Below are 18,212 nucleotides of genomic sequence, written 5' to 3'. Positions count from 1 at the left end.
CAAACAAATAAGCAAAAAAAAAATGCCAACCTAACAACTGAGATATAAACATAAAGCAACATGACATTTTCCCCCGTGTCTGGGCAGCAGACTGACTACCGTTTCCAAAGAAGAGCTACGAACATATATTGAGCAATCAGATCATTGTTGGAGTAAGTTCATAGTCTCCCAATGGGATTGCTATGAAGAATATGACCCTGTTTTATGTGCTGGAACCATAGCTAGGGTAAGGCAATCAGGGCTTTGTCCCAGGGAGCCCTTGTGTACTTTACATTCCAGTCAGATTGAATTATTTGCTGTTCTTCATACACAACATTCAATTTCCCATCTCCATGCCTTTGCATAGACTGTCTTCTATGTCTAGAATGCTCTTCCTTCTCACCTCTGCCTCTTAGCAGCCCCAGCTCCTTTTAAAGTACAGCTCACATGTCACCTACTACATTAATGAGATCTTTCCTAATCCTCACCCAATAGTGCTTCACCCTCCCTGAAATTATCTTGTGCATGTACATACATGTATGCTTTTATAAATACACATAGGCATATAGTATTTATTTGTGTAATGTTGTTTTCTTCCTAAAATGTAAGCTCCTTAAGGGAAGGGTTTCTTTCTTTCTTTCTTTCTTTCTTTCTTTCTTTCTTTCTTTCTTTCTTTCTTTCTTTCTCTTTCTTTCTTCTTTCTTTTTCTTTCTTTCTTTCTTTCTTTCTCTTCCTTCCTTCCTTCCTTCCTTCCTTCCTTCCTTCCTTCCTTCCTTCCTTGCTTCCTTCCTTCCTTCCTTCCTTCCTTCCTTGCTTCCTTCCTTCCTTCCTTCCTTCCTTCCTTCCTTCCTTCCTTCCCTCCTTCCTTCCTTCCTTCCTCCTTTGTATTCATAGTGAGTAGCACAGTGTTTGGAACATGACAGGCACTTAATAAATGCTTGTCGATTGATACAGCACTTTTCAGGGGAACTCCTCCCTATTTTGACCCTCCTTTGCTCTCTTGCCCATTGTTTGGGGCCTCAGTGTGTCCCACTATCTCTCTCCCTCTTCACTAGGACAGTGGGTCAGGGTCCTCTCTCTCCACCCTTCCCCGTGCCTGTGGTCCCAAGGTAGGCCATAGGGGTAGGAGGAAGGAGCTGTGGTTCTGGAGCCAGAGCACCTGGGTTACAATCCCACTTCTCACACTGCCTTGTGTGACTTTGGGCAAGTCACTTCCCCTCCCTGGTCCTCAGATTCTTCATCTGTAAAATGACTTACTCTGAGGACCCTTCCAGAAGATATCCTTCTCTATATCTCTGAGCCCATTACAAGCCTCTCCCCAGGGTCTAGCTACCTCCCTACTAGCTGACTTTGCTCTTGTCCGAGGAGCAACAGTTGTTGCAGCTCAGTTAAACATCTAAGTTCCAGTCTTCCAACCACCCCTGGCTCATTACTTTATTTTCTCCCCAAGTGTGTCCTAGCATAAGGCTGCAGTGCTTCTCCTTGGACACAAGAGGGGGCACGTAGCCTGGCCTCTGAAGTAATAGCTACTCCTCCAAGAACTTTCTAAAGCCTTCCAGCCACAGTTCCCATCTCAGGACCCAGTAGAGTGGCTGAGTGTCTCCACAAAGCATCTTCTGAGCTCTGCTCCTGGGTTGAAGGTGGCTGAGGACGTCAGGAAGAGCTGACAGATTTCCCAGCCACAGACTTTGCTCAGGGTAGCCCCCCACAGCTCCCACAGTTTTTGGAGAATGCCGGGGTTCACCTATTGACTTGGCTGTCTTCAAGAGGGGACTCTTATTTTGTGGGTCTGTGCAAAGAAGGCAAGACCAGTAGGTCTGGAGAGAAGGTCCATTGGATCTCTGCCTCTGCTTGGGATCTTTCTATGACCCCCCCCACTGGATCTGGCTGGCTTTGGAAGAAGAGCCTATGTAAGCAATCTCTGAGCTCCACTTTCCTTGTTGCTGTGACAATAGCTAGTTCTGTTCCTGCCATGGCTTACTCTGGAAACTAAGGAGATCACTCTGGCCTGCAGAAGACAGACACCCACAGGTAAGTGTGTGGCCCGCTCAAAGCAGGTAGCATGTTATGTTCTGATGGGGAGAAGAGTGATTTAGCAAGTCTGGCAGAACCCGCTCTTTAACTGGAGCAAGAGACATGCAACCAAGGCCTTTGGATGGTGGGCATCCCTTTGGAGGTAGGGCTTGATGGCAGAGCATCCACCTTCTCCCTTGCCCCCTGCCTTGACCACCCAGGCCAAGAGCAGCTGATGTTTAATCCTTGAGGCCTGGTGAGTACAGTGAACCACCTGGGTTTGGGAGGATGACACTTGCATTTGGCAGCCTAGATGAGAGACTAATAGGCATGGCAGGTCAACTTGAGAACCTGTCCATGGGTTGGGTTGACTTAGGTTACAGCATGTAACTGTATGTGCACATACTACATATATGTATATGAGCACAGTATGAGAGGAATATAGTATCCAGGATCTAGAACTGGAAAGGATCTCAGAGGTTATCTGGTTCAATCCCCCCTCATTTTACAGATGAGGAAACTGAGGCCCAGGGGGATTAAGTGACATGCTAAGGTCCCACAGATAGAAAAGAGGATTTGAAGCCAGGTTCTCTGACCTCAAAACCTACAAAGACTTTTGACCCAATACCATGCTGCTTCCTAGCACGAGATGGAACTTAGGGACACACCATTTAACAACCCAAAGTTTTGAGTTATGATTCTAGGGTCAAATGATATTAAAGGTATGGAGCAAAGTAATTCCATCTTCTTGGTGATGCTCCATCCAGGAGAAATCATCATTTTTGCTTGTTTTCTTTGGGTCTGATTAGTCTAAAATGAGAAGATCCAAGGAAAAGTAACAAGTGCACCTGAGCAAAGTCCTGGACCTGAGAGAAGCCCAAGTAAGGAACAAGGCCTGTGCCACTCCCCAATCCACATGGAGAGTAGGAACCAGTCTTATTAGCACTAGGAGAATGGGGCTGAGAATCTAGGTCCTAACCATAGAACCATAGACTTAGAGCTAGAACCAACCATCTTTCCCTTTACAGATGTGGAAACTGAGGCCCAGAAAGGGGAAGAGATTTTCCCAAGGTCACCCAGGCAGTTAAGATATCCTATCAGAGATAGGATTTGAATTCAATCTAAGTTCTCTCTATGCTTGGGCAACAAACTTCTGTCCCTGGTTTTTGTCAAATGGAGCCAATATGACTTACCTTAGGTGAAAGGTGGTTTCATCCATAGGTGGATGGAAGTCCTAAGAAGAGAGAAAACCATCAGCCTGTACTGATTTTGTATAGTTATAAGGATGGGTTTGAAGTTGAGTTCTGACATCCAATTTACCTTTTAAAATGTCTCAGATAGAATTTTGCAAGTGTTGGGAAGTGCTGTCATCATACTTACAAAAGGTCCCTCACCCCTTATTGTTAAAAACTGCTGGGTTTTAATTGACATGTTTTGTTTCTATAATCTATCATTTGTTCTGTGTTGAAATCTCCAGTGTGTGCTCTCCTCCTTCCTAAGTATGCAATGCCTACTTTTTTTCTCCCAGCATTTCCCCTGGATTCCAGAGAGGTCAGATGAGGCTATCCCTGGACAATCCCACTAACAAGCATAGATTCAGAGCAGAGAGGGAGCTTAGAGGTCATGCAACCCAACTCCTTCACATAACAGAAGAGGAAACTGAGACCCAGAGAGCTTAAGAGACTTGTCCAAGGTGCTATACTGCTGCCACTGCCTGACTCTTACTCCATTAGCTGTCTCTGGCACTGTAGAGGGGCATCCAAAGTGGTGAACTGATGTTCCCAGAACTGGACAGTTGCCAATGACCTGTCTGCTATGGAACTGTAAGGTGGGGGCTATTATTATTATGATCACCCTCATTATTGTTGCTATTAATATAACACTGTTGCTTGTTGATCCATCCTCAAGAACAGCTATTTGGCGTGGTCTTCTGTAAGGGACCGATGATCTCAGGGTTCAAAATGCCCCAAATACAACTTGTAGTAGACAGAACATTCTGATGCTTTCCTTCCAAGTTACAAACTTCCAAGAGAACTGGCCCAGCATTGCCAAACTCATCTCGCTAACATCTGGCCTCTGCTCTGCAAAGGTTCTCTCCAACACACACACACACACACACACACACACACCCCTTCAGGCTGGGATGCTTTCTTGCACCTCAGCTGGGAGGTGAAGAGGGAGGGAGTTATGAGGAAAAGACTATGGGGGAGGGGAAGGCAAGGGGCAGCTTTAGAGTCACCATGTGATAACAAGGCACACATTCAGTCTGAACTCTGATGAGAAGGCAAGAAAAGGGGAAATGGGGCTAGGGCAGATGAGGAGTTGGAGGATCTGTGTGTTTTCAGCATGTAAACATAAGAGAACCCATGAAGGCAGCTTTCTCTCCTCAGTTTTGGAGATGCCCACACGTCTGGTCTCGCCTCGACCTTCCCTCTGGGTGTCAGGGGCTGTTGTTCTTGGCAAACAGATCTGCCAAGGCTGGTTTAAAAAGAAGTTTGTCTTTTGCTTTGCACCTCCAGTGCAGAGAGTGGCCAGAGGGGAGGGGCGTCTGAGCACTGATGAAAGGAGAGAGGAGGCCCCTTCCAACTCAACCGCTCTGTGACTGTACAGGACCCCACCAAGCCCTCCTCCCTGGAGAAGGGGTGGAGGATTTGGAGAGAAAGTGCTGATCTGTAGGAACTCTGTTTCTGACAACCTGGGGGTGGAGGTGGGGTGACTCAGATCTTGTGGGGCAGGAGGAAGAAATCATAATCATGGGGGGGGCAGGGCTGAAAGAAGTGGTCAGGAAACAAAGATTGACAGAGATGGATCATGGGATAGCGTTGTGGGGGTGATGGGTGGGGAGAGGGATGTGGCCTGAAGAGAGGCGTAGGCTGGGTCTAACAAGACCCAACATCCAGGGCTGTTCTGCCTGTAGAAGTATGGAATGCCTTGCTGTGGCAGGGCCTTAGGGAAATCACTTAGCCTTCCATTCAATTCAATCTGGCAGACATTTATTGAAGAACCTTGGAAGATAAGGGGTAACATTGGATGTATGCCAGTGATTTTGCTGGCATAGAGAATCCCCTGTTGAGGAAAGTACTCCTGTCAATGTAGGTCAGTATCTTTTCTGCAACTTGTAATCTTACAAGACAGAAGCAGGTTTTCCAGGCTCAAAGACCATCTCTGTAACCACGAAGCCACACTGCCTCTTGGGCGCTGGGAATGCAAAGGCAAAAGCAAAAATGGAATAGTCCCTGCCCTCAAATAGTTTACCTTCTATTAGTGAGGAATGACAGGAACACAGACAAGGAAATACAAAATAACTTGGTATGGGGGTAAAGCCACTAACTACTGCGGGAGGAGAGGGCTTGTGAAGATGGCCCCAGAACTAATGCTTGAAAAGAGGTGAGGCAGAGAACATCCCAGCCACACAGGACAGCTTGTGCAAAGGCTTGGCTTATCTCTTGTAAGTTCCACTCAAACTAGATGCTCAGGGTTTGAGATTACCACATATAACTACATGCAACCCCAGCACTCAGCCTTGCCTTTGCTCCTTCCACTTTGCCAGGCCGAATGCTTACCTACCTTTTAAAGCACAACTACAATATTACTTCCTTCAGGGAGTCTCCTTTACTTTCTCCCAAGGGCCTAAGGTCCCACCTTTTCAAGGATGCCAGTTCACCTTTCTATAGCACCTTCAAGTTTCTGTCCTTAAAACCTGACTGAGAGGGTGGTACTGCAGGCAGGCATCAGGAAGATGCTGTCCAGGGCATGGGCATTTATTGCCAGTCTTAGAGGGAAAAGAATCAGTTCAAAAAGGAGTAGGATAGTCCTGCATCTCCCTCCATCTTCTGGGTCCAAAATGGACAAGAGGATTCTATGAATGACTTTACTTGAAGGAAAAAGGAATGACACACTGAGGGTCTGCAAGGCAGGAATCCATGCCTTGGATTATCCCCATTCCACAGATGAGGAATCTGAAGGCCCTGTTTGTTTCCTTGTCTGTAAAATTTGGTATGGGAACTGCTGATCTCTGAGTTGTCTTCCAGCTCCGTCATTTGATGAGATAGGCAAAGCTCACGAGTCCCTAAACTGTATTGGCTAATGAATCAAAGCAGCACAGGAATGAGGAAGCAAGATGGCGGGACTCCATCCTTGGAATCCTGGTGCCAGAAGCACCTCAGGTCAGAGCTGGAGGTGTGTGATTTGGAGGAGCCACAGGTTTCTCGTCCCTTTCTGGCTGCTTCACCTGAATGGAGTTAGAGCATTCCTCCTTGTCAGTTGCCTCATCTACTAACTGGGTATTATAATAATCCCTTGCCTGCTGGAAGGCTGAACTAGAAACATCTTAAGGTCCTACGAAGCCCTAAGAGCTCTGAGGCTATAATTCCTGTATTATTCCCTGCTCTCTCCTGGCCAGCTTTCCTCCCTCCCAAGATATGCACAGGAAAGGGCAGAGAGGAAACCCTGCCCAACACTCCTTAGTTCATATTCCAAATGCTCTCTCCCTCCTCTTGTGTTCCATTGGTCCCAAAACAGCCTCCAACTCATTCCCTGGGGTAGAGGAGATTTTGTTCCTTCTGCCCCCCAACACGGGACAGAGTGTGCTTTGAGCTATGTAAACTTAGCACCACCCCCAGGGTTGTAGAGTAGAAAAGGAGCCCCTCCAAGGATATCAAAGCCCGTGTTGCCTAGAAACTTGGCTCCTCTCAGGTCTGAGAAGTCTCTGAGAAGTCAGTGGATGGGATAGACATGAGGAGACTTTCTGATTTTTTTTTTGTGCGAGGCAATTGGGGTTAAGTGATTTGCCCAGGGTCACACAGCTAGTCAGTGTCAAGTGTCTGGTCTGAGGCCGGATTTGAACTCAGGTCCTCCTGACTCCAGGGCCGATGCTCTATCCATTGCACCACCTAGCTGCTCCCTTGTCTTTTCTGATTTGAAGACTCCAAACAGAGGTTGGATGACTGTTGGGGACTCCTTTCAGATAGGCCTTACACTGTTGAGGTCCCTTCCAACTTCAAAGTTCTGTGATTCTGTCATTCAGAAATGGGAAGCTGATAATAGAAAGAATGCTGAAGTAGCTATGTGGTACAGTGGATAGAATGTTGTACCTGGAGTCAGAATGACTTGAGTTCAAATTTTACCTAAAACACTTACTAGCTTTGTGACCCTGGGCAAGTCACTTAACCCCTGTTTGCCTCTGTAAAATAGAGATAATAATTGTACCTACCTCCTAGGGTTGTTATGATGGTCAAATGAGATAATAATTGTAAAGTGCATAACATAGTGCTTAGCACATAGTAGGAGCTATATAAATATTAGTTGCTGCTGCTGCTGCTGCTGCTACTACTACTATACTACTACTACTACTACTACTACTACTACAACACTATTATTATTATCATTATTAACAACAATAATAATTAGTGGATGTGGCGTCAGGAGAGACCAAGGTTCAGAATCACAGAATCATGGAGTCTTAGCCCCAGAAGGGACCTCAGCTGCCCACTAATCTAACCCTTACATACAAGGAATTTTCACAGGGGTCCAACAGAACAAGGTTAACCCCTCTTTCACATGACAACCTTTCAAATATTTGAAGACAGCTATTATCCCCTCTCTCCCATTCTCCTTGCCCCAGGCTGTCTCCTCTTTTCCAAACTAAACATGCTCCTTTCCCTCAATTGATCGATCAGCAGGCATTTCTTAAGGACCTAGCATGTGCCAGGAGCTGTGCTGGGTTCTGGGGATACAAATAGAATGAAGAAATGAAACAGTTGCTACTCAGAGGAAGCTTAGGTCCTACCAAGGAAACAACAAGGACACATATAAGAACTTAAAAAATAGATACAAAGATAATAATCCAAGGTAGTTCAATACAGGGTGGTTGGGTAGGTAAAACACTAGAAGATTTGGCAGATCAGGGAAAACTTCATATAGAAGATGGCGTTTTGGTTGAGTCTTAAAGGAAGAAGAAGGTACTCTGAGATGGATGTGAGGAATGAATACGTTCCAGGCATGAGGAACAGAAAATAGGAAGACAGAGATGGGAAACAGAATGATGTGTGTGAGAAGTAGCAGGCAAAACCAGTTTGTCTGGGTTGAAAAGTCAAGAAGAGAGTGTAGGAAGCCAGAAAGATAGGTTGGCGCCAGGTTGCAAAAGGCTTTAAAAGTTGAAAAGAGGAATCTCTATTTTATCCAGGGACAATAGGGAGCCACTGGGGTTTATTGAGTAGGGGAGTGACATGGCCAGATTTGCACCTAGGGAAAATCACTTTGACAGCTGTGTTGGATGAACTAGACCTTGAGTCAGGGAGAGAGATCACTTGGGAAGCTGATGTAATAATCTAGGTAAAACGATGAGAGCCTGAACTGAAGTGACGGGAGAGAAGGATCCAAATGTGAGAGATGTTGTGGGGATAGAAATGGCAAGATTTGGCAACTGATTGTATATGCAGAGTGAGGGAAAATGAGGAGTTGGGGTTAATAACAAAGTTATGAACCTGAGAGGCTGGGAGAACAGTGGTGCCTTTTACAGAAACAGGAAAATTTGGAGGAGAGGTGATTTTGGGTGTGGGCAGAGTTAATGAGGTCAGTTTTAGACATGCTGAGTTTGAGATCTCTATGGACATCAAATATGTGTGTGGCGATGTGAGACAGAAGCGAGAGAGAGAGAGAGAGAGAGAGAGAGAGAGAGAGAGAGAGAGAGAGAGAGAGAGAGAGAGAGAGAGGGGACAGGTTTTGTTAGACAGATTTATGGATCATCTTTTAAAATTTATTTTATTTTGTTTTTAGTTTATAGAATAAAACAAGCACATGAAACTTCAAATCTGCTATGTACAACTTGCTATTCCTTTTAAATATATGTCATCATGTAAATTTCTTTTTCCTTTTTTTTCTTCAACTCCCTCCCCCACTAAATCCTAAGACCAATGAGGTCTCTGAGAGACAGAGTATAGAGAGAGAAGAGGGCCCAGGACAGAGCCTTGGGGAACACTCAAAATTAGGAGACATGATATGGATGATGAGCCAGCAAAGAGCTTGAGAAGGAATGGTCATTCCAGTAAAAGAACTGAAAGAGAATAGTGTCACGAAATAGTGAGTGTATCCAGGAGAATAGAGTGGTCAACCAGTATTCAAATGGATCAGAGAGGTCAAGTATGGCGAAGACTATGAAAAGACATCAACTTTGGCAATAAAGAAAACATTGGGAAATTTGGAGAGAACAGTTTCAGTTGAGTGAATGGATGCAAAACGCTGCGGACTGGAAGTAGAGGTGGTATACAACGACAGCTTTTTCTAGGAGTTTGTCTGAAAAAAAGGGAAGAGAGATATAGGTGTTAGCTTGAGGCGTGATAGGATCAAGGGACTTTTTTTTTAAAGAAAGGGAAAGATGGATATATTTGAAGGTAGTAAGGAAGGAACTAGTAGACACAGATTGAAAATTATCTAGAGGTGATGATGGAGGGGGAAAATCTTCTGGAGAAGCCAGGAGGGGATGAGATTGAGGGCACAATGTTGACCTTGGCAAGAAGAAGGGACAAGTCATTATAAAAAATGGGAGTAAAGGAGTTAATAGGACATTATGTAAAGGGATTTTTATATGAGAAAAAGAGGAAAAGAGATCTGAAAGTGAACTGACCCTCATATGCCATGAACTCAAGACCCTTCACCAACCTAGTTGCCTTCCTCTGGACCTTCTCCAGCTTGTCAATATCCTTCCTAAACTCTGGTTCCTAGAACTGAATGTGATACTCTAGATAAGGTCTGGGAAAAGGTATTGTCACCTCTTTATTCTTGGAGGCTGTACTTCTCTTAATGCAATCCAAGGTTGCCCTAGCTTTTAAACCTCAATGTCAGTTTCCTCATCTGTAAAATGAGGATTATTATATCTGGAATAGTTACTTCATAGGGTTGCCATGAGGATCAACTGAAATGGGGTATGTAAACCTATTTGTAAACCTTAAAGGGCTATATGATGCCAGTTACTGAGGAGCCCTATATTTTGATCTGGGAGAGGGTCTTAGTGAACAGAAGTAAGGGTGGAATGTGTTTCTATTTTGTAGTTTGTATTTTCATCTCTCTCTCTCTCTCTCCCTCTGTTTTTTTTTCCTACCATGTTCCTGTAGCAGGACCCAATGGAGAATAAAGGCATGTATTTGCACAGCTTTGGGGACCGGGAGAACGGCTCCATCTTTGAGGAGACTTTGGAGGGCAGGAGCCTATCCAAACTGAACCTGTGTGAGGATGGTGAGTACCTCAGTTCCCATCACCTCATGGGTGGTACCAGAATCTCTGCTGGAAAGAGCAAGGGCCCTTGTGGCTTGGAGGCTCAGCTCCAATCCTGAGAATGTTGGGACTATGAGATTTAACCTCACTTTTGCTCTTGGGACACTGTGTGACCAACCTGGAGGGTCAGATCTTTGATACATGGGGATGGAGGGTTACTTAATGCTTTGCAAAGCACTTTTTCATGTGTTTTCATGTTCAATCCTCATGAGCTGTTATCCTCTATTTCTCCTCCCTTTGACAGCCAGATTCCTAGGAAAAAAAATCCTCCTGTTCTTGCCCCCCATTCCTTTTCTCTTACTTCTCAACCACTTGCAATTTGGCTTCCTACCTCACCATTCAACTGAAATTACTTTCTCCAAAGTCACCAATGATCCCTTATTTGCCAAATTGTTTTGATAATGAATATAATATAATATAATATAATATAATATAATATAATATATAATATAATATAATATAATATAACATAACATAACATAACATAATATAGTAGTGTACTATCATATAACATGACAAAACATATAACATAATATAACACAATATAACATGATATACTATAACATAATATAATATCAATAATGAATATCATTCAAAGGATCATAGATTTAGGGCTAAAAGGAGCCCTAGAAATTATCTAGTCTGGTTTCCAGTCCAAATTGAGGAATAGAAAAGTTAAGTGACTTGCCCAAGATCACACTTGTAGTAAGTGGCAGAACTGGAATTTGAACCCAGGTCCTTGGACTAGAGCACCAGTGTTCCTTCCCTGTACTATGCTGCCCCAAATATCTAAATGAATAAAAACAGTCATGGCCACTACCCTAGTGCAATTTCAAGGAGAGAGAATAAATATGAAAACAAATGTACCAAAATGTGTTTTCCCAAAGGCTTCCTGTTTCCAACTTTGCTCTTTTTCCTGAATTCTATGTTCTTGGCTACTAGTTGGGAGGGAATAGGGGAATCCAGCTGAGGTGGAAACCTTGGGGAGGCAGGAGAATTGGATTAGAGTGGCAACTTAAAAGTTTGCCATAGGGGCAGCTAGGTGGCACAGTGGATAGAGCACCAGACCTGGAGTCAAGAGGACCTGAGTTCAAATCTGGCCTCAGACCAAACACTTGACACTAGCTGTGTGACTCTGGGCAAGTCACTTAACCCCAATTGCCTAAAAAAAAAAAAGTTTGCCAAACTAGGGTCTCCACCTTCCCCATTCCTTTAATTTCTAAGGGCAAATTGAAATTTCTCTGATTTAGGGGAGATCCTATGTCAGCCTTGATTTGCTTTCAGGTCCATAAAGCCCCTGCTAGACTATGACATGCTCTTCTCCAGAATCTTTGTCTCAGAAGAGGAAAATAACTAGGGAGGGTGAAGGGGAAGGGGTTGAGTGAGGCACACAGTGGGACAAGCAAGGAAGAATGATTATGAGGAATGGAGGAGAGAAAGAAGAGGTCAAGTGAGATGGGGGGAGGGAGAGGGACACTCAGTGCTAACAGAATTAGGACTACACAATAGACAGCAGCGACTTAAAAAGTCAGAAAGTCAAACCAATTCAAGAAGCTTCTTTTTTTCTTATAGGATTTTCCCCCTCTGTAGGGCATTAGTTAGGGTGAGGATTGGAAGTCTTGCAAAACTGGAGTATTTTTTTTAAACTGTGGAGAAGAAAATGGTGGCAGCTAGTGTATGGCAGCGGTTAGAGTGTTGGGCCTAGAGTCAGGAAAACCTGAGTTCAAATGTGGCTTCAGACACTTACTAGCTGTGTGACCCTGTTTGCCTCAGTTTTCTCATCTGTAAAAATGAGTGAGAGGAAATGGCAAACCACACCAGTATCTTTGCCTGAATGGGGTCACAGAGTCAGACGTGACTGAAACGACTCAACAACAACAACAACAACAACAACAACAATAACAACAAAAGCAACACCACCAAAGGGATCTTTGTGGTAAGCTCTCCTTAGAGCAGGACCGTTTTCATGCCCTAGCTGTCCAGGGACTTAATTGCAGACCCTTACTTAAGACTGAGTGGAACCTGAGAATACCTAGCTAAGCTTCTGTCTCCTCCTAACTCATGTAAGCCTTATGGGTGTCCTTGTCTCACATATCTTTAAAGGAAGAGACCATTGGATCACTGGCTGTCTTCCATGCCTAGAATTGGCAGGGATTTTCGAGGGCATCTAGTTCAACCTCCTAATTTTACAGAGGAGGTAACTGAGGCTTAGAGGTGTAGTGATTTGCTTAGGGTCACACAGATATCAAGGGGCAGAGCTGAGATTTGAACCCAGATCCTTCAACTTCAAATCTAGGCCTCTTTTCCCTGTATCATGCTACCTCTAATCTTACACCCAGCTTTGGAAACAAATTTAGGCTTGATGAGAGGAAAAACTTCCTAACAATTAGTGCTATACAAAAGAAGCGTGGATTGCTTTGGAAGGTGGTTGGTTTCCCCTCACTTGAAGTCTTTAAACACACTTGAAGATGACCATATGTTTGGCATCCTCTTCTTTTCTTCTACAATCCAGGCAAACTGGCCTTCCTAATGGTCCTGGGACATGGGCCTCCAGCTCCCTGCTCTTTTTGTACTGGCTGTCCTCCATGCCTAGAACGCACTGCAACCTCACCCGTGCCTCTCAGAGTCCCTCATTTCCTTCAAAACTTCTCTCAAGGTCATAAACACCACCTTCCACATGTGGGGCCTTTCTTGATTCCCAGAAATGTCTAGCACCATTTTTATTTTTATATCTCTAGTATCCTGACTAGTGCCTGGCACATAGTAGGTGCTTAATAAAAATGATCATTGATTTTAAAAAAAATGTTATAGTAGGGATGCTTTTTTAGGTACCAGCTAGCCTGATGGCTGCTGAGGTCTCTTCTGATGATAAAACTCTGTAACTGTGCGATGTCTGCCCCAAACTGTCCTAGCGTAGATAGTTGTCATCCACCTCAGCCCTTTCCAGGCACATGGAATTACAGAGCTTGAGGGAACATTGTTGTTGAATCATTTTTCAATGTCTGACTCTTTATGACCTTTTTTGAGGTTTTCTTGGCAAAGATAGTGGAGTGGTTTGCCATTTCCTTCTCCAGCTCATTTTACAGATGAGGCAAACAGGATTAAGTGATTTGCCCAGGGTCATACAGCTAATAAGTGTCTGAGGCAGGATTTGAACTCAGGAAAAGGAGTCTTCCTAATTCCAGGCCTGTAAATCTATCCACTGTGCCACCTAGTTGTCCCTGAGGGAACATTAGAAGTCATTGAGTCCAACCTATTATTTTACAGATGAGAACTTGAGGCCCAGAGAAGTGAAAGGATTGGGCCAAGGTCTTTCAACTCCTAGGTCAGTCCTCTTCGCTTATAGTACAGAGAAGTTCATATATAGCACACTGAGGAAGGATCATAAGAGATGGAAGGGACCTCCAAGGTCTTTATTTTACAGATGAGAAAATCAAGGCTGATAAGGCCTAATGGCATGAGGTAGCAAACTACAGATCCCGGAAGAGACCCAAGGAGATGTGGTCAGGGTGGATGGAAAGAAGGGAAAAAGAGGGTTAGGGATCAATAAAGATGATTACAGGAGGCTCCATGGGATCTTTCTGAGACTATGAAACCTGTAGTATCCAAAACTGGACCTAAAATGTTGTGCTAGATGCTCAATATGTGGGAGCCCTTTGGAACTCAGGATTTTTTTTTTAATTTGCTCATACAGGTAGCAAATGTCAGAGGTGGGATTTGAACCAGTTCCTCTGACTCCAGGGTCAGTGGTCTTTCCTCTGTGCCACTTTGAGGCTGTACCACATAGCAGATGTTGCTGAGAAAATCATCCTTTTTGGCAAAAACAACAAAGAAAAATTTATGAAGTGCATGGGGGGGGAGGGGTTGCCAAGCAAAGTGCTGTCCAAGACAAGTGAAAGAGTTTTTGTCCTAAAGTGTTCTCATCTGTAAAATGAGGGGCTGGTTTGATTAGAGGATTTCTAAGGTGGCCCTGTGACCTTGAATGAGCCACTTCCTTATCTCTATATCTCAGTTTCCTCATCTGTAAAATGAGGGGTGGTTGGGTTAAATGACCTCCAAGGACCTCTTCCAGCTCTAACATCCTGTGAACCTAAATGTCTTTTCCTTTGGAAAAAAAAAATCTAATGAAAGAGCCATCTGGGCCTGCTCCCTATTCCCTCCTCTCCCTTTGCTTCTCTCCTTTTCTCCTCTCTTTCCCCCTCCCTTTTCTTCATTTCTCTCCATTGTTTTTGTGCCTGTACAGCTGTGAACCCTTCCAGCCTGGCGCCAAGGGGAGGAGGAGGAGGAGGAGGAGGAGGAGGAGGAGGAGGAGGAAGAGGAAAAAAGAAGGAGGAGGCTTGGGTGGTGTTCTGACTGAGCCCAGCTCCCACTCTGTAGCATCCCCCCCCTTCAGTGCTTTTTGAGGGCCAGAGAAAGGTGTTAGTGTCAGAAAAATATTACAGTCATTGCTTCCCCTGAGCCCCATCCCCATCCACTGTGCTCGTGACATCACACAGAACAGACTGCAAACGAGAACCTCATAGCAATAATGAGTTGCACATGGTCCCTGAAACTGCATGCTGCCTACAAAGAGACAGTCTGTTGAGCTTGGCGACTAGGCTCCCCTTCCAAAATGTCCCTATAAAACCAAATGGTTCTCCTAGGAATCCTGACATCTACCATCTAATCATGTACTCTAATTACCCTCCACTTTTCCTCTCACCTCACCTTTACTTGACTGACCACTAGTGGGTCAGCAACTGATAAAATAGGAGATGGGTTTAGAGCTGGAAAGAACCTTGGAGGTCTTTGGTCCAAACTCTTAATTGTATTTATCAGGAAACTAAGCCTGGAGGGTGGGGGTGGGAATTACTTGTCCAAGGTCATACCCCCTAATAAAATGAGCTCAGATTTAGATGGAGCTTTGCAGAGAAGTTTACATCCATTATCTCCTTTGATTTTCACAACAACCCTGTGAAGTAACTGCTATTATCATCTCCAGTTTTCAGGTGAGTCAACTGAATCTCAGAGAGGCCCAGGGTCACACAGCTAAAATATGTCAAAGGCTAGTTTTCAGCCAAGGCTTCCTGGCTCCAAGACCTCTCTGCACCGTATCATCATGTCTTTAGGAACTGATTGAAGTAGGATTTGAACCCAGATCCTCTGACTTCAAATCTAGTGCTCTATGGTCTCTATATATCTCAGCCATTTGCCACCAGACATTCCTATTCTTCTCTCCCCTCCCCTGCTTTCCTTTTCTACTTTTACTCTTCCTTTCCACTTTTCCCTTCTCCCTTGCCTCTGCTTTGATTTGCTAAAAGAATCCACAAAATGTCTTGGTCCTTCTGGAAAGACTCAGAGCTAACAAGATCTGAGATTCAATCTCTCCTTGAGGATAGGACTTGGTAAAAGTCTAGGACAAGAGTGTCCTGGCTTTTTAAAATTTTTTTGAGCAAACAAGATCATCTCAGGGAGAGGGGAAGACGTTCTTATAGAGATGGAAACTGACATTAAGAGGAATAGCATAGTATAGTTGATATAGAGTGCTTCACTTGGTGTCAGGAAGATCTGGATTCAAATTATACCTCTAACACTTATTAGCTGTGTAGCTGTGGGCAAGTAATTTAACCCTTTTGAGATCTAGGTATGCTATAAGACTTATATACTAAATTATAGATAGGTTGGGATCTGCCATGATGGAAGGACCTCCCAGATAACTGCAAACATAGATCCGTGACCCACGGGTTGACAGTCGATTTCTAGAGCAAGGACAGGGACAACTGCACTTGCCTCATTTCTTGGAATTCCAGTAAACCTTGGGTGATAGGATTTAGGGGACCAAGAATGGGAAATGTGGTGGCAGCCTCAATCAGCTTAGAGATCTATCACACTAAGGCTCTAAGATCCACCTATTGGGCCCTGCTGGTCTATGACCTTAAAACTGTACTAAGGTTTTTTAAGATATCTTGTATTTCAATTATTTCAATGAGTGTTTTCTCCCCTTTTCCCTGCTTGAGGGGAACTGAGTGTTTGTAGACACCACTAGAGGGCAGGATTCCTCCCTGAGGTGGAGCCACAGAGTCCAGGGAAATCCAACAAAGTCTTTCAGCTGAATTTCTCCTGAGTATTTTATATAAAAAAAATACATTCACAGAAGAACTTTTTATTCATTGTGTATCTGTCTTTTTCTTCCCACTTGAATGGGGAGATATGAATGCAGTTTCCTGAAGTTTGAGGCCTCAATGTGGTTTGCTTGTATTAGGGACAAAGCATCTCGGTAATGAGTTAGCAATCAATCAATCATCAAGCATTATTAACCATCTACTCTGTGCCACAAACTGTGCTAGGGATATATATTGCAGGGAGAGCAAGGAAGAATCCAGAGGAAAAAGCTCTAGCTCTCTTAAGGAGTGTCCCCTCAAGGACTGACACAGTGGAACACTCATCTTCTCCCCCTTGTCCAAGGTCCTGATTCCCAGGTCAGCCCTCCAGCCTCCTAATTTATTCTATAATTAGAATGAATGAATGAAAAGGTGTTTATTAGGCATTTACTATTGTGCCAGGCACTGTACTAAGTTCTGGAGATACAAATACAAAAAGAGAGGTGGTCCCTATCCTCAAAAAGCTTATATTCTACCAAAGAAGATAGCACATATAAGAGAGGGAAGGCCAGAGAAGGGAGTTTTGGTCTGGAGAGTCCAAGGATGGTGCAGAGTTGATGCATAAGACAAGCAGTTGACATGTCCTCTCTAGAAGGGGAAGCACTATTGAATTGATTGTTGGGTCCAGAGCAAGAGATGGAAAAGGGAGTGGAATGTTGGGGTGGTAAGGGATATACTTGCTTGTAGACAGATTGCTACTTGGCCTGGGTAAATGGCTGAAAGGTTGAGGTTATGGTTTGTCCTTCATTCTTGAAGAGGACCATGACATCAGGGAGATAATGACACGACTTGCAATTGACTTTGATTTGAGTGAGGGGCTCTGCCAGAGCTATTTGGGTCCAGTGAACAGATATTGATCAGGACAACTGGAGATGGCACAGGATGCAGTGGGAGACCTCGGTTCTTTTAAGCTAAGGTCTTTCCAGGCTCTCATTTTAAGTGTGGTAATGCCCATTCAGTGAATAGGCCTCTTTAAGAAGTGAGTCAAGGGATGGCCCCTTTAATAATAATAATAACAAAAAAATCAAACTGGAAAGGGAAGATTCTCAAGGTTGCTGGCCAAAAGAGAAACAGTTACCATTTACATTCACTCTGAGCCAAAACCATTAAGTGGTTCTTGGGCAGAGACCTATTGTTGTCTAACCCATGATCTCCAGAAGGAATTGGATTTAAGGCTTGGTCTTTGAGAAAGAAATCTAGCTAGCAAACCTCTAGTTAACTAGGTAGCTTTGGGCTATCAAAAAGAGAATGAAAGATTTTTCTACTCAAAGATCATGTCCTTTAGTTCATGCATTCTCTCATTCATTCTTTCAGAATTTATTTACCCAAGGTCACACAGTGAGTTCATGGTAGAGCCAGGTTGGCATGCAGGTTGACTATAGATTTAGTGCTCTTCCCATTACAGCTTGCTGGCATTTAACAGAATAGAACAGGGAAAGCTGGGAGTCAAGTGGAGGGACAGGAAAAGCTCTATTTTGATTGGATAAAAATTTTACAGAGAAGTTTTCACGCTAGGAGTATTTGAATATGTGCCACAACCTTGGCCTCTCAAAAAAGTGAGAGAGAAAGCAGGGGTTGAAAGTAGGGAATCTGGAAAGGATAATGGCAAACTTTTTCCTGCTATTGTAAGAAGACCAAGGTGTCTTATGAACAACAACTGGAATAGTTTAAAGACTGACAAAGAACTCCACTCACAACCATCCTGTGCAATGGATGGTGCAGATTTTACTGTTCCCATTTTACAGATGAGAAAACCACTTGTGAATTTAAGTGACTCAAGTCAGTCAACTAGTGTTTATTAGTCAACTG

At 44.0% G+C, this 18,212-nt stretch overlaps 1 protein-coding gene across 4 annotated transcripts in view; it reads left to right on the top strand.

Annotated features, from left to right (window-relative positions):
- The first annotated feature begins 1,512 nt into the window (after nt 1-1,512).
- SCARA5 (scavenger receptor class A member 5) overlaps nt 1,513-18,212 on the top strand; it is a 143,670-nt gene continuing 126,970 nt past the window's right edge. For 2 of the 4 annotated variants that reach the window (XM_020983997.2, XM_078149823.1), the window contains exons 1-2: nt 1,515-2,010; nt 10,104-10,224. In XM_020983997.2, the coding sequence (XP_020839656.1) occupies nt 10,113-10,224 (112 nt within the window). In that variant the 5' untranslated portion in view covers nt 1,515-2,010; nt 10,104-10,112. Of the gene's footprint in view, nt 2,011-10,103; nt 10,225-18,212 lie in introns of all 4 variants that reach the window. The other 2 variants (XM_078149825.1, XM_078149824.1) reach the window with 2 other exon arrangements.

Source organism: Phascolarctos cinereus, unplaced genomic scaffold, assembly GCF_003287225.1.
Source record: "Phascolarctos cinereus isolate Bilbo 61053 unplaced genomic scaffold, phaCin_HiC Scaffold_2;HRSCAF=192, whole genome shotgun sequence".
Classification (NCBI taxonomy): domain Eukaryota; kingdom Metazoa; phylum Chordata; class Mammalia; order Diprotodontia; family Phascolarctidae; genus Phascolarctos; species Phascolarctos cinereus.
Note: the sequence above shows the minus strand (reverse complement) of the source record. Positions and strands in the feature narration are given on the sequence as shown.